Source organism: Patagioenas fasciata, chromosome 18 (assembly GCF_037038585.1).
Source record: "Patagioenas fasciata isolate bPatFas1 chromosome 18, bPatFas1.hap1, whole genome shotgun sequence".
Classification (NCBI taxonomy): domain Eukaryota; kingdom Metazoa; phylum Chordata; class Aves; order Columbiformes; family Columbidae; genus Patagioenas; species Patagioenas fasciata.
The window spans coordinates 9,489,679-9,503,527 of record NC_092537.1 but is presented as its reverse complement, the minus strand read 5'-3'; the positions used below and the strand labels follow the sequence as shown (position 1 = coordinate 9,503,527).

Here is a 13,849-nt window from a genome sequence, read left to right as displayed (position 1 = left end):
GGGTGAGCAGGGCTTGGACTGGGGGATCTGCAAAGGTCCCTTCAGCCACAGCCAGCCTGGGATTCTGTGATTTCTCTGACTGACTTGTTCTCAAGCTGAAGTGAAATTCAGCCTTGACAAAGCCCATGCAGAAAGTTTCGGTGTTTTAAGCCATGAGGTGTGTGGGCTTTCCAAAGAGGTTTGAAACTCCCCCGGGGGAAGCCGAGCCCCAGGTTCACCGGGCACCCAATTACCCAGCACCGGCGAGAGGAGGAGGGCCGGGCCGGGAGGGGCCGGGCGGGGCTGCTGCGGGCGGGGCCGGGGCTGCCGTGAGCCCGGGGGCCGGGACGCCGCGGCCGTGGCCACCAGGCCCGCGCGCGCTGGGGGCCGGGGGCGCGAGGGCGCCCCGTGTCGCGGCCACGGGACGCGGAGCGGCGGCGGTTGGTGCGGTCGGTGCCGTTTGCGCGGTTGGTGCGGTCGGTGCCGTTTGTGCGGTTGGTGCGGTCGCTGCGGTTGGTGCCGCGGCGGCTGCTCCGTCCTGCAGCATCGCGGGAGGTGCATTTGGAGACTTCGGTTGACGCCTTTGAGCTACTGGAGAGTGTGCAGAGAAGAGCAAGAGAGCTGGTGAGGGGCTGGAGCACAAGTGTGATGGGAGCGGCTGAGGGACCTGGGGGGTTCAGCTGGAGAACAGGAGCTGAGGGGAGACCTTCTGATCTCTGAACTGCCTGAAAGGAGCTTGGAGCCATGGGGGGTCACGGTCTGCTCCCCAGGAACAAGCGCCAGGAGCAGAGGAAACGGCCTCAAGTTGCGCCAGGGGAGGTTGAGGTTGGATCTGGGAAACAATTTCTTCTCCAAAGGGCTGCTGGGCATTGGAACAGGCTGCCCAGGGCAGTGGAGGAGTTCCCATCCCTGGAGGGGTTTGACATGAGGTAGTGGTGGACTTGGTAGTGTGAGGTTTATGGTTGGACTCGATGATCTTGAGGGTCTTTTCCAACCAGAATGCTCCTGTGATTCTGTGATTCCGGGTGTGTTTAAGGCTGAGCTGGAGCCTGGTTTTTGAAGGGCTTGGAGAGGTCCGAGCAGCAGGGAGCCAGCCGGGGGGGTGGCAGAGGGACGCAGGTTGAACAGCAAGTGGGGAAATCCTCCTGTCCCTGCAGGTCAGAGTGTGGACGCGACCAAGGATCTTCGGTCCCCCCCTGGGGGTTGACATCGGAGGAATCTGCGGAGACACCCTCTGGAGCAAGGGAAAGCCCGGCTCTTGCGATGGTGAGTGTGACGGGTGCTCAGGCAGGCGCGGGAAATGCTCAGTGCTGCTCTGGCACTGGTTGGGAGGCAGGAGCCATCCTGAGGGCTGGGGGCTTCTGCCCAGCTGGCAGGCAGGAGGGGCTGAGCCCCCTGGTGTCACTGAAGGGGTCACATCTCTCCGCTCCCCGGGGCTTTCAGCTGCCATTTCCCAAGCAGTGCGGGCGGGACGAGGGCGTCGCTGGTGCTGCTGGGGTTCTCGGGAGAAACCTGCCTCTGGCTTGAGTGTGCTGAGACAGTCCAGCTCAGACTGGCTTGGTTTTCTAATGAGGGAATTTGTCTTTCTCCACAGGCTACGCAAGCCAAGAGAGGTTTAAGTGGTAAGTGCGCTGGCCTGGTCTCCTTTCACTGTGCGCAGGGGCTTTGGTCTGCTGGGAATGCCTGGGGCGGAGGAGGGGGACACTGGGGTGAGGTGGCAGCCCTGGCTACCGCAATGGTCACCATCCTTGTGTGGAAGGTGCAGCTCAGGGCATCGTGTCATTCCTGACTCAAATATACTCACCTGCCTCTCTGATCAAAGGGATTTACTTCCTGGGTTCCTGTATTCTGTGGTTGTGGGTTTTCCCAAATCTGGGGGAGAATATATGCGTTTATTTCAGTTCTTCCCCACCCCTGCTCCCTAACTGCTGGTTTAGAGGCCTCTTGCTGCCCCTGACACTGGGAGCTTCTCTGCACCAGCTCGATGAGCTCACCTGCCTCAGCACCTTGAATTTGTCTTGTTTCAGGCTCTGTTGATGACCGCCTTGAGGACCTTTGGAGATATGATGGTAAAATGAAACTTCTTTGCTGCTGCAAGGGCAGCATCCTGGTCCTGGTCCTCCCTTCCTGGGAGCAGGAGCTGCTGGTGCAACAGCCCTTGATGCGCGAGGGGCTCCAGTTGTGAGGGGGAGGCAGCAGGGAGCAGAGGGGAGAGCCGGGTTCCCAGAGCCAGAGGCCACTCAATAGGTTGGCTGTCGGTCTGGGGAGGGGTAGTTTGTTCCTGATTAAAAGCCTCTGTGGTCAATGACAAGCCGGCAAATCCCCCCGTGGAGTGCCCAGGCCAGGGCTATGCCCGTGTCCATCATCCTGATCTCTCCCTGTGTGTTTCCAGTTGAACCCCGTTTTACAGCCGGTGGGAGAGCCTTGAAGACCAGCGCGCGGGTCACCAAGGAGTGAGTGCCTTTCAGATCTCCGCGTGCTCCCCACGTCCTCCTGACCTGCCCCCTCCTCAGCTTCTGCACCCGCTCCCTGCCCCGACAGGTTGCTTCCAGAGATTTGCAACGTCCCTGGAGAGAACAAGGCAGCTGCAGGGGTGAGCCCAAACGTGGGGAGAGAGCCTGGATGTCCTGAGGGCTGGGGCTGAGCTCTCTGGCATCACTGGCAGGGGCAAAAAGCCAGGAGAGGGGAGTGGGTGGCTGGTGGGAGACGGGCTTCCAGGTACCGAGGATGGAGCAAAGCCCGGGGGCACCCGCTGCTGCAGCCCAGCCTTCCTGGGTGCGCTTCGGCTCCAGCGTCGTAGGAAGAGCCCTCACCCAAAGCAATGGCCTTGGGTGTTCCTGACGCTTCTCCCAGAGGCAGCAGCAGGATCTCAGCACAGGACTCAGGGCTCAGAGCATTTCAAGTACCAAAATCCCCCCGTCTCAGCCCCCGTGCGCTGCAGCCGCGGCCCCCAGCACCAGCCTCCCAAGGGAGAAGCAGTGCTGAGGCATCCGCAGCGCTCGCCCTGTGCCCGTCCTCATCCTCTTGCTTTCCAGGACAAGGATGACTGGGACTGGGATTTCCTGAGGACATCGAAACCCAGTGCTGGCCCACAGAAGATGCCCGTGAAACGTGGCACTGAAAGCAGCTCTGAGACAACAGCAGAACAGAGCCGCAGGAAAGGTAAGCAGGTTGCTGGATGCCTCCTCCTTGTAGGAAAGGAATCGGCAGCCTGGCTGAGTTTGTGTGAGGTCCCAGCTGATGAAATGGAAAGCCACCCAGTCCCATCTCTGATTAAGCAGTGCGGTCATTTCTAGAGCAGCTTGATAATGGGGTTGGTTGTGCCACAGCTCAGGGAGTGCCCCAGGTTACAGAACTGGCCTTTCCTTTCCGGGAAGGGAGGCTCAGATCTTCCCTTGGGCCTCACCCGGCCTGTTGTGCACCGTGCCAAAGGACAACAAGTTTTCGTGGTCAGGATTTGGGTGGCTGTAGCATCCCCGGTCCACGGCAAAGCCCAGCAGGGCACATCTGGGTGGGTCCCGGCTGCACTGGGCAGTGTTACAGGCACTCGCCCCTCTTGTTCCTGCAGCGGGGACGCTCATGGGTCTGATAGTCACCTCAAATGCCCTTTGCCCCGATAAATCCACTCTGGACACCAGTAGCAGCCGGTGGGTTGGGGCAAGGGCCAGGCTGTGTTTAGAGCAGGGCCTTTGGGTGAAGAGGGGCTGGAACAATCTGATTGGAAACTTGCAAAGCTCAAGAAGCTCCTGGTGTTGCCGGAGCTGGAAACCCCAGTGTCAGTGACCCCCAGCCATGTCCCAGCAGTGGATGCAGGGGCACAGAGCAGACAGTGGCGCGTTGCCGCTTGCTGTGAGGTTCAGTCACGGAAAACACATTGAAAAAGGACTTTGTAAATGGTCCAGGGAGAGAAGAGCAGGCAGGGCTGCTTTGATCTCTTGTTTAAAACACCAAACCCCACCCTGCTCAAACCTCCTCCCATGGGCGATCCCATCCCCAGAGCTGCCCCCACGCCAGACGCCCCTGCGCACTGTGGCCCCGGTCCAGAGGAGGAAGACGTCGATGTTTGAAGATGCTGAAGACGACGACCTCTTGGATGTGCTAAGACGTGGCAAAGGCCCAAAAAAAGAGTAAGGGCAGTGAGGAGGCGATGGCAGTAACGCAGGGGGTGGGCTATGTGTTGAGCTGGTGCCACTGTGCTGGGGGGGGATGCCGGAGCTTCTGCCCGTGGGTCCCAGCAAGGGGCAAGAGCAGCTGGTTTGGCAGAGAAGAGCCAGAGCAGCCTGGCCAGGCTGTGTGAGGAGGGACAGCCCTGCCTCTGGGAGAAACCATCTGCCACCGTGTCCCCACAGAGAGGAGCTCCGGCCAGCGCGCTCCACGCTGGACGGCTTGTTCGGACGAGGCTCCGCGGCCAAAGTCCTGGAAAAGCCAGGTACGGGAGAGCATAGGGAGTGCAAAGTGGATAAAAAGTCCCAGAAGCAGCCAGGTGAGCCCAGCCAGGGACGTTGGGCAGGTCTGCAGAGGTGACAGCATTGGCTTGGGCTAGCGAGCTGGATTTCTCGTGGCCTTGCAGGGGAAATGCCCTTTGTGTCGGGCTGAGCAGGGCGGTCAAGGGGCTCTGGGTCAGCGGGGCGGAAGGCGGCTCATGCACAAGGGTTGTGCTCTGCCCTCGAGGCAGCCTGGGAGGAGGAGGAGGAGGAGGAGGGGAGGGCTGGTGTCTTTGCAGCAGCTGCTCCTCTGGGCGCTGACTCAAGGCTCCTTGTCCGAACAGAGGAGGAAGGGCGCGGGGACAAGAAGGAGCTTGTCTTCGGAGAGTACCAGCCCTCGATGGGCTCCAGGCCCGCGGTCCAGCCAGCGGTGGGGCAGTTGGTGAGGTACGGTGCTGTGCGTGTGTCTGGAGCGTCGCTGTCCCTGAGGCGGAGCAGGCAGGTCCCCGGGTCCCCTCGCAGGCAGGTCTGCAACTGCTTCTCCTTCCTCGGGTTTTCTGCCAACAGCAGCAGCGAAACAAACCCAGAGCCCCGCTCCACACCTCGTCCTCCCCGCAGACGGAACCCCGTGCGGAGGAGAAGGGCCGGAGACGACTGGCTGAGCTGGGAGGATGAGGATTTCACGGATCCCACCAGCCAGTCCAGGGCTGCAGAGGAGGCAGCACCTAAACCCGACCCGATGGACTGGCTGATTGATGCCTTGGCTCGCAGGAGAGCCGAAGAACAGGCCAAGGCACAGGAGATAAAGGCTGAGACCATGGAGACCCAGGAGAAGAAAGCCAAGCCCTCCGAGACTGAAGAGAAAAAGGCTGAGCCCTCGGAGGCGCAAGAGAAAAAGAACAAACCCTCCGAGACTGAAGAGAAAAAGGCTGAGCCCTCGGAGGCGCAAGAGAAAAAGAACAAACCCTCCGAGACTGAAGAGAAAAAGGCTGAGCCCTCGGAGGCGCAAGAGAAAAAGAACAAACCCTCGGAGGCCCAAGACACAAAGGCCGAGCCCTCAGAGACCGCGGGCGAAGGGCCGGGTCCCCGCTCTCCCAGCAGGTAAAGGCCCGGTCAATGGCCGCAGCGCTCCCGTCTGCTCCACATGTGGCTGCTGCAGCAGCAGCTCTCAGCAGTGCTTGCCTCAGATTGACCCAATTCGTGTTAAGCACTTTCTCGTATCCAGTTGAGGTGATGCCGCGGGTCTTTGTCCCGCTGCTCCAGCCCACAGTCCCATTCCCCTCGGCAGGTTCAGACTTGTGCCGTCCCAATGGGGCTCAGAAGGGAATTGCAGCCCCCGTGCCTGGAGCGGTGGGCAGGGGGTGTGAGGTGGGGGTGCCCGGGGAAGGGGGCGGATGCAGCCAGGGGAGCACCAGGGACGGAGCTGTTGGGGTCTTTGCTCCCTCGGCAGCCAAGAGGCTGAATCCTGCCTTTCACCTACGAGGCAGGCACTGGCGCTGGGGAGGGATCTTGTCTTTCGTGGCCTCCTCGGCTTGACCACATCGGGTGCTTTTTTCTTGCAGCCAGCTGGCCGCCTCCCCAGCAGCATTGGACTGTCGGGCAGAGCTGCTGAGCGCCCAGGCCCGTGTGGCAGAGCTGGAGAGCCAGGTGAGCCCCAGCGCCTGCTGGGTGGGGCCCACGGGTGACCCAGGGGGAGGAGAAGGGGCCATGTCTGCTCCTAACAGCATCAGGGTGATGGGAGAGAGGAGGAACCTCCCTGTGCTGAGATGCCAACAACGGCCACCAAGTGCTGCTGTGGGGGTTCTGTCCCCGAGGCAGCACAAGAACCTTCCCCCCGGTCCCGGCAGGTCCAGATGCTGGAGGAGGAGCGGGCGCAGCAGAAAGTGTTATTGGAGAGTGCCCAGCGGCAGCACCAGGAGCACCTGGATGTCCAGGAGAGCAGCCACAGGTACCGGGCTCTGGGCTGTGCTCCCCTCCTCCAGCAGGTCCTTGCCCACAGACCCGTCCATCTCCCCTGGTGGGACAGCGCTGGGGCGCGTCCCAAATCCAGCCCTGGGTGGGTGACAAGAGGAGGGGCCTGTCCCTTTGCCAGCACGTCCCCAGTCAGGGCACCACACTGCGCAGCAGCAGAGGGCTCAGGGCTCAGAATGCAGAGAGCAAAGCAGCCCCTGCCTCTGTTTCCCCACGCACACAGCAAAACTGATCTGCTGCTAAATCCCCATGTGCCCTTTGGGTGCAGAGTACCAGGTACGGCAAGGAAAGCAACACTTGTTCGGTGCTGTGACCCCTCACGGGCTCTCTCTGGGCAGGACCTCAGTGAACATAATGAAGGAGAAGTATGAGCAGCAGGTGGAGATGCTGCGGCGGCAGAACGAGCAGCTGGCGGCTCAGCTGCGGCAGGAGCGGCAGGACACGGCGCGGGATCGGGCAGAGCTGCTGGCGCAGCACCAGCTGGACCTGGAGCAGCTGTGGGAGCAGCACCGGCTGGAGCTGCAGCAGCTGCGGGAGCTGCAGAGGTGAGAGCGGCACGAGCGGCACGTGGTGCCAGTGCCCTTGGTCTGGGTGAAGGAACCAGGGGATGGTTTGGGGAGACAGTGAAAGGAGAATGGAGAGTCCAGAAGCGCTGGATTGAGGGCAGCCCAGTGGCTTTTGGAGTGGGGATTTGCTTTGCAGGTGAAGACAGGGAGATCTGGCTGGAGACGTCATTCCGAGGGAATGCATTGCATTTTGAAAGATGCTGAACCCCATGTTTTCTCTCCCCCAGATCCCTTTTATTCAGAACAATGAGTTGCTGATGTCCACATAGTTTGGGTCAATAAGAAATCTGATTTTGGTATAGAAGCCCATAACCCCCAGATGTGGTCCATCCCAGATGGGGATGGCTGTCTGTGGGATGCCCCCTAACAGACCAGCCTGCCAGCTCAGCTCCTGGGACCTGGTTCTCAGCCCCACGACCGAGCCTCTTCCATGGTGCCCGTCATGGGGAGCACCAGTTTGTAACAGCCCGTGGTGGGCTCCTTCCCCGTGTCCTGCAGGGAGTCTGTTGAGAAACTGCGCAAGAAACACGAGGAGCAGCTCCAGCACGTCAAGTGGCTGAAAGAGCGAGAGATGGATGTGCTGACTGGCACCATTTCACACACCAGGTACCGACAGCCCGTGTCGTGTCCCCATGTTGATCGCTGGCCGCGGTGTTCCCTGACCTCTGGGGAACCAGGCCCGGAGCACAGGAGGAACAGGGGCCATCCTCTCTCCCACCCGCTGGCCCCAGGGATGCTGAGCTGTTGTTTAGTATCTGTCCTTGCTCCCCAAAGCAGCAGCTGCATCTTCCTACTGTTCTCCTCTGATCCTGAGAGGTTCAGGACAGGGCTGCCCGGCCCATGGCCCAGCACGTCCCCCTCTCCTTCGCAGTGAGACAAAGTGTGTCCCCCAGGGTGACCCCTCCCCCGGCTCCTCTGCACAGGTCTCTGGACAGCGTCGTTGAGAGGATGGAGAAGTTCTCCAGCGACCTGCAGAACGTGTGCAGGAGGAGCATGGAGGAGGAGCAGAGCCGTGTCCGGGAGCTGGTGGCCAACACGCAGACCAGGCTGGGCGAGCAGACTTGGCTGCTGGAGCAGGTGAGCCCACGCTGTGTCCTCTGCCCGGGCCAGGCTCCTGGCTGGGTCCAGGTGTTTCTCTGGCCCACTGGAGGTCCCTGGCCTGGAGCCCGTGAATGGCGTCTGGCAGGCTCACGGGTGGGTCCTGCTCAACGGGGAGACGTTCAGCGCTGCCTTCTTGTGACAAAGACGTCACTCGGGGTGGTGAGAATGGGGGTGTCTCAGGAACAGGCTCCACCAGCCTCTTTCAGCTGTTGACTGAAGCGTCAGTCGCCTCTGTCTCTCCCCTTTACCCGTGAGGAGTTTGGGCAGCCAGAGCAGGCACAGCCGCCTCTGTTGGGAGTCGGGGGAGAGAAAACCCCCACGGTGGGTGAGGCAAAACCTCCCTGTGCCATGGGGACGTGTCCAGAGCCGGTTCTGCTCCCCCCGGGGCTGTCCAGAGGGGACATGTGGCACAGACAGTGTGGCAGAGCTGCATTTTTCAGGGCTGCCAGGGTGGCAAAGGACCACTCAGGCTGGGTATTTCCAGTGCCGAGGAACTGCCGTGCGGTGAGCGTGTTTGAGGGTGTGCAGCACGGTGAGGGGTTCCATCCGTTCTGGGGAAGGAGTGTGTGTGTGTGTCCGGTCCCAGCTCTGCCAGCCCTGGTCCCCACAGGCGGGTGGGTGAGGGCTCTGCTGGAGCACTGGGGACTGTTGCTCTGCACCCAAAGCAGCCACGAGGAGCTCAACAGGGGCTCTGCCTCCCCTTGGGAAGACGGGAGATGGTGTCCAGGATGGGGCAGGTGATGCATCGGTTTCCCCCGTGCCCACCCTAGGAGCGGGCAGAGCTGAAGATCCAGCGCCAGGAGCTGAAAGCCAAGGAGGAACAGCTGGCGAGAGACAGGCAGAGGCTGGACGAGGCCTGGCAGGAAATGCAGCTGGAGAAGGAGAAGGTGATCGAGGCCGTGCGACATGTCCAGAAGCAGCAGGAGATGATCAGAAGCACGAAGGAGGTAAGCAGAGCGTCTGCGCCACGGTTCGCAGCCGTGCACGGGCCGGCAGCACAGCTGGGGTCTCACATCCCTCCTGAAGTCGTGAATCCTGTGCCGGGAGGGGAACAAGGGGATGCCCAGAGGAGCCCCAGCCCAGGGCAGAGAGGGTCCCTGTCCCCAACCTCCCCACCCGCTCTGCCTTGCAGCTCTCGGCCCAGAAGCACGCAGAGGGGGAGCGAGCCCTGGGGGAGGCACGCAGGATGCAATCAGAGTTCTGGGACAAGCTGCAGGTCCTGCAGCAGCAGGAGGAGCAGCTGAAGCAGCAGGAGGAGCAGTTGAAGCAGCAGCAGGAGCAGCTGAAGCCACAGCTGGAGCAGCTGAAGCAGCAGAAGGAACAGCTGAAGCAGCTGCAGGAGCAGATGAATCAGCAACAGGAGCAGATGAAGCAGCAGCTGGAGCAGATGAAGCAGCAGCCAGAGCAGCTGAAGCAGCAGCTGCAGCAGCTGAAGCAGGATCAGGAGCAGCTGAAGCAGGAAAAGGCCTCCCTGTCTTCCATGTTCAGTGCCCAGATGCAGCTGCTGAAGTTCCAGGCCCAGCAGGTGAGGCGGGGGGGAGAGCAGGGCTGGAAGGGGCTGTGGAGCCGCAGGGGGAGCTGGGCTGGGTGAACCCGATGGGGCTCTGAGAGCCGGGGGGTCTCCTGAGATCATGGCTGAGCCCTGGGCTGGGCCAGGTGGGCTCAAAGAAGCCTTGGGCAGCCAGAGGAGTGACACCAGAGGCAAGGAGAGGGGGATGCTCACAGCTTGTCTCAGGCTGTCTCCATGTTCAACCTGAGATGGACATCGTCCTTGGCTCGGAGCGGTTGCCCTCTGCTCAGCCCGTCCCTGGATGGGAGACGCTGGCTCTGCTGGACCCTGGTTTTGTGGTGTCCCCATCCTGTGCTGTCAGGTCCCTGCTGGCTCTTTCCCCAGGCAGGGACGCTCTTGGCGGCTTCCCCTGCGGGTCTTGCTCAGACTGCAAGGTTCTGGGCTCTGGGGGAGCACGGGGAGGGGTCCCCTTCATGGGGGACCATGGCACAAGGGAGGCTTTGGGATGCTTCTCTTGTTGATGAGCAACATCTTGGATTGTGACCCTGTTTCTGTGGCACTTTCTGGGATCCATTCCACACATCCTTCCTCTCTTCTCAGGGGGACAAAGAGTTAGAGAAGCAGAGAATCTTCTTGGAGAACCTCAAGAAAGTACGATACAACACTGCACGGCTGTCAACAGCCCCTCCATCCTCCTCCCGTTCTGTGGACGATACCATTGAGTATACGCATGCATTAATAGAGGCCCTGAGGAAAGCATCTCCACCTGTGCAAGTAGCTGACCTGTCCTCCATTCTCCGGCCTCCCATTACTTTCAAGACCCTTTAATCAGGCTCTGCCCCAGTGGCCATTCTGTCAGCTCTGCTTCTGGCGTGACTTGTAATAACATCGGATGTGAGACTGTGGGTACGCGTTAGAGGCCTTGAAGACTTCAGGAGTTCGTTTGGAAACATTAGTGAGGATGCTTAATAAAAAGAAAGGGAGGGCTGTTGCAGAATAAGTTTACTCACTTAAATTCCTTTAGTTGTATTCTATGCTTCGACACATCGAGATAAGGACAGAGAAAAAACTGCCTGGAAGACAGAGGGAGAGAATCCAAGAAACAACGAAGGCCCCAGACCCAAAATTACCAGTGGACCAACAGGCTCGTGAAAGATGCGTGAAGAGCGGGTGCACAGACTGTGGGGGTTTACAAGCCCAAGTCTCTTTTGTCTCATGCTCCTCCTGCTGAGAGGCCAAAGTCCAGACAGTTGCTTTGCTGTTATGCAGTTATTTATGGAGATCCTGAGGAAAGCGCCCTACAACAGTTCACCTCTGCCCGCATCCCGACCCTCCTCCCTTCTCTGGACTGAAGAGAAGCCGCTAAATTAATGTAGACTGTGTTTAAGTTACAAAGACGTACCCATCGTTAACCAATGACGTGGTAAATGCTTTCTAACCAGCTGCAAAATGAGGGGATATTTTTCAAGTTTTAAATCATTTTGCCTGACAAAGAGACCGGAAGATTAGAAGCAGAGTGCTTAGCTTATATTTGACTAGTAATTAACAGTAAGAATCTCGTCAGTTATAACTAACTTCATACTAACCTTATGTTAGCTCACAGGAAAGAGATTGGGGAACCACCTGGTGATAACGTGAATAGAGAAACCTTGCTGACATATTATAATCAGTCGCCATTGTATAAATTAGATGATGAGGAGAAGTGGCCTCTGAATGAAACTCTGAATGATGCCACATTAACGTTCTTCTTGAAGAGAGAAGGCAAGTGCAGTCAAGTGGTGGACACTGATACGTTTTTCACTTTGCGAAAACACCCAGAGTGGCAGACAGAATGCGGTATTAACTTGCCACCCCAGGATCCAGCTGTGTTCACGTTAAAAAGGGAGCAGAATAAAGCTCAGGAGAAGTTGAAACCATGTTGTTCAGCATGTAGAATAAGACAGAAAACTCCCCTGATGAGAGGGGAGAGTGAGATAGAAGACTGTGTGTCCCCACAGGGCGTGGAATTGAAGATGATGTGCCTTCAGCTTCTGAGGTGGTGAAACTCTGGAGAAAGAAGAGGAAAACATGGAAAAGAAGCTGAGATTTTAGTTGAGACTGGAACATTTCATTTGGTTTTGAATCAGGCATTGATACCATTAGATGAAGATTTTGTACCTGTGGTGGGAGCTACTGGCCAAGAAGACAAAGCTTTCTGCAACAGCCAATCCAGTAGAAACTGGAGAAACAAATTGGAATTCCTAAGTTCTTATCTATGCCCGGGTCTCCAAAACCGTTACGGAGACGAGACTTAGGAAAACAGTTGCAAGCAATAATAACATACAAACAAGGTGAAGTGACAAAATGGAATTCCTAAGTTCTTATCTACACCTGGGTCTCCAAAACCGTTACGGAGACGAGACTTAGGAAAACAATTGCAAGCAATAATAACATTCAAACAAGGTGAAGTGACAAAATGGAATTCCTAAGTTCTTATCTATGCCCGGGTCTCCAAAACCGTTACGGAGACGAGACTTAGGAAAACAATTGCAAGCAATAATAACAATCAAACAAGGTGAAGTGACAAAATGGAATTCCTAAGTTCTTATCTATGCCCGGGTCTCCAAAACCGTTACGGAGACGAGACTTAGGAAAACAATTGCAAGCAATAATAACAATCAAACAAGGTGAAGTGACAAAATGGAATTCCTAAGTTCTTATCTATGCCCGGGTCTCCAAAACCGTTACGGAGACGAGACTTAGGAAAACAATTGCAAGCAATAATAACAATCAAACAAGGTGAAGTGACAAAATGGAATTCCTAAGTTCTTATCTATGCCCGGGTCTCCAAAACCGTTACGGAGACAAGACTTAGGAAAACAATTGCAAGCAATAATAACATTCAAACAAAGTGAAGTGACATTCAAGATAAAAGAACAGCCACAGAAACCAAAGAAGACCGTATGCAATGCACTGCAAGTTTGCTAAATTTGGTGAGATGCAGTGGGTATCGAGCTTCCCAACAGAAAGCCCAGCTGATCCAGCACCAAGTGACTTATCTGGGATTCGAGATCTCCGGAGGGCACCGGAGCTGGGGATGGAGCGACAAGAAGCTGTTTGCCGGACACCAGAACCTGCAGCGGTAAAAGAGCTCTGGGCATTTCTTAGAATGACACGTTGGTGCAGACTTTGAGTTTATAATTATGGACTTTGAGTAAAGCCTTTCTATGAACCGTGAAACAAAAGGACTTCCAAGTTGAATTGGACAAGAGAAGCATCTGAGGGCATCTGCACAACTAAACAAAGAACCTGGGTCTCCCAGATATCACCAAGCCATTGGAGTTATGCTCACACAAAAGGCAAAGCATTGCTCTGCGTGTTCTGGCACAGCAATTAAGAGCTCAGAACCGAGCGGCTGCTGCTTCCCTAAGCAATCAGATGCAGTGAGCCAAGGCTGGCCTGGATGTCGTGGAGCTGTGGCAGCTCTTGGACTCGCTGTACAGGAAGCTCCTGAGTTCACCGTGGGACAGAAAGTGTCCCATACAGTCCCAACCGTACTGGAACAAAAAGGTACCCATGGGTTATCTCCCTCGAGATTCCTGAATACCAGGCAGTACTGGTGGAACTAGATGATGTGAATATTGTCGTTACCAACGCTGTCACTGCAGCCCCTTTCCCCAGCGGGTCTGTTTCAGAGCCTGTGGTCCAGGATTGCTTGGGAACAATGGGAGCTGTTTCCTCCAGCAGACGGGATTTAATGGAACAGCTGCTGGAAGACGCCGAAGACTCCTGGTTCACTGATGGAAGCAGCTTTGTAAAGCAAGGAGTAGATAGAGCTGGGGATGCCCTAACAACTACCCACGAGGTAATCGAAGTCAAACCTTTGCCTCCTGGGACTTCTGCCCGGACAGCTGCACATGCACGAGCTTTAGAATTATCCAAAGAGAAGAAGATTAATATTTGGACAGATTCCAAGTGTGCTTTGGGAGTGGTGCGCGCCCATGGAGCATTTGAAAAGGACCAAGTTTATTAACAGCACAAGGAGAAGAGATTAAACGTGATACTCCAGTTGTCGGAAGCTGTGCTGTTACTAGAAAAGTTGCCATCATCCATTTCAAGGAGCATCAAGAAGGAGACACTGATCAGGAAACTGGAAATAAATTGGCAGCTGATACTGCGAGACGAGCTGCTGGGAAGACAGAGAGAAATGAGAGGGATGTCTCTGAGCCCGGACGGCTGCCTCCTCGAACCAACATCAGTAAACTCTGCCTTGCAGTGTGTTAACAGAGACCTTCTCGGGTTGGCCAGAAGCATTCCCT

The 13,849-nt window shown here is 57.1% G+C and overlaps 1 protein-coding gene across 1 annotated transcript; it reads left to right on the top strand.

Moving 5' to 3' along the window:
- Positions 1-152: 152 nt before the first annotated feature.
- On the top strand, positions 153-13,842 carry LOC136109462 (fas-binding factor 1 homolog). The gene is made up of 15 exons (XM_071816354.1): positions 153-428; positions 1,137-1,245; positions 2,578-3,141; positions 3,977-4,106; positions 4,329-4,408; positions 4,748-4,850; positions 4,971-5,504; positions 5,966-6,050; positions 6,251-6,351; positions 6,713-6,919; positions 7,439-7,546; positions 7,864-8,017; positions 8,812-8,988; positions 9,174-9,566; positions 10,152-13,842. Exons 1-15 carry the CDS (start codon positions 153-155, stop codon positions 10,377-10,379), a joined length of 3,249 nt encoding a protein of 1,082 aa, XP_071672455.1. The 3' UTR covers positions 10,380-13,842.
- The last annotated feature ends 7 nt before the right edge of the window (positions 13,843-13,849 follow it).

Coding starts and splice junctions, on each gene's coding strand:
- LOC136109462 (XM_071816354.1), top strand. CDS start 153: ATGAGGTGTGTGGGCTTTCCAAAGAGGTTTGAAACTCCCCCGGGGGAA. Junction 4,107..4,328: donor GGCAAAGGCCCAAAAAAAGA/GTAAGGGCAGTG, acceptor GTGTCCCCACAG/AGAGGAGCTCCGGCCAGCGC. Junction 6,352..6,712: donor GTCCAGGAGAGCAGCCACAG/GTACCGGGCTCT, acceptor CTCTCTGGGCAG/GACCTCAGTGAACATAATGA.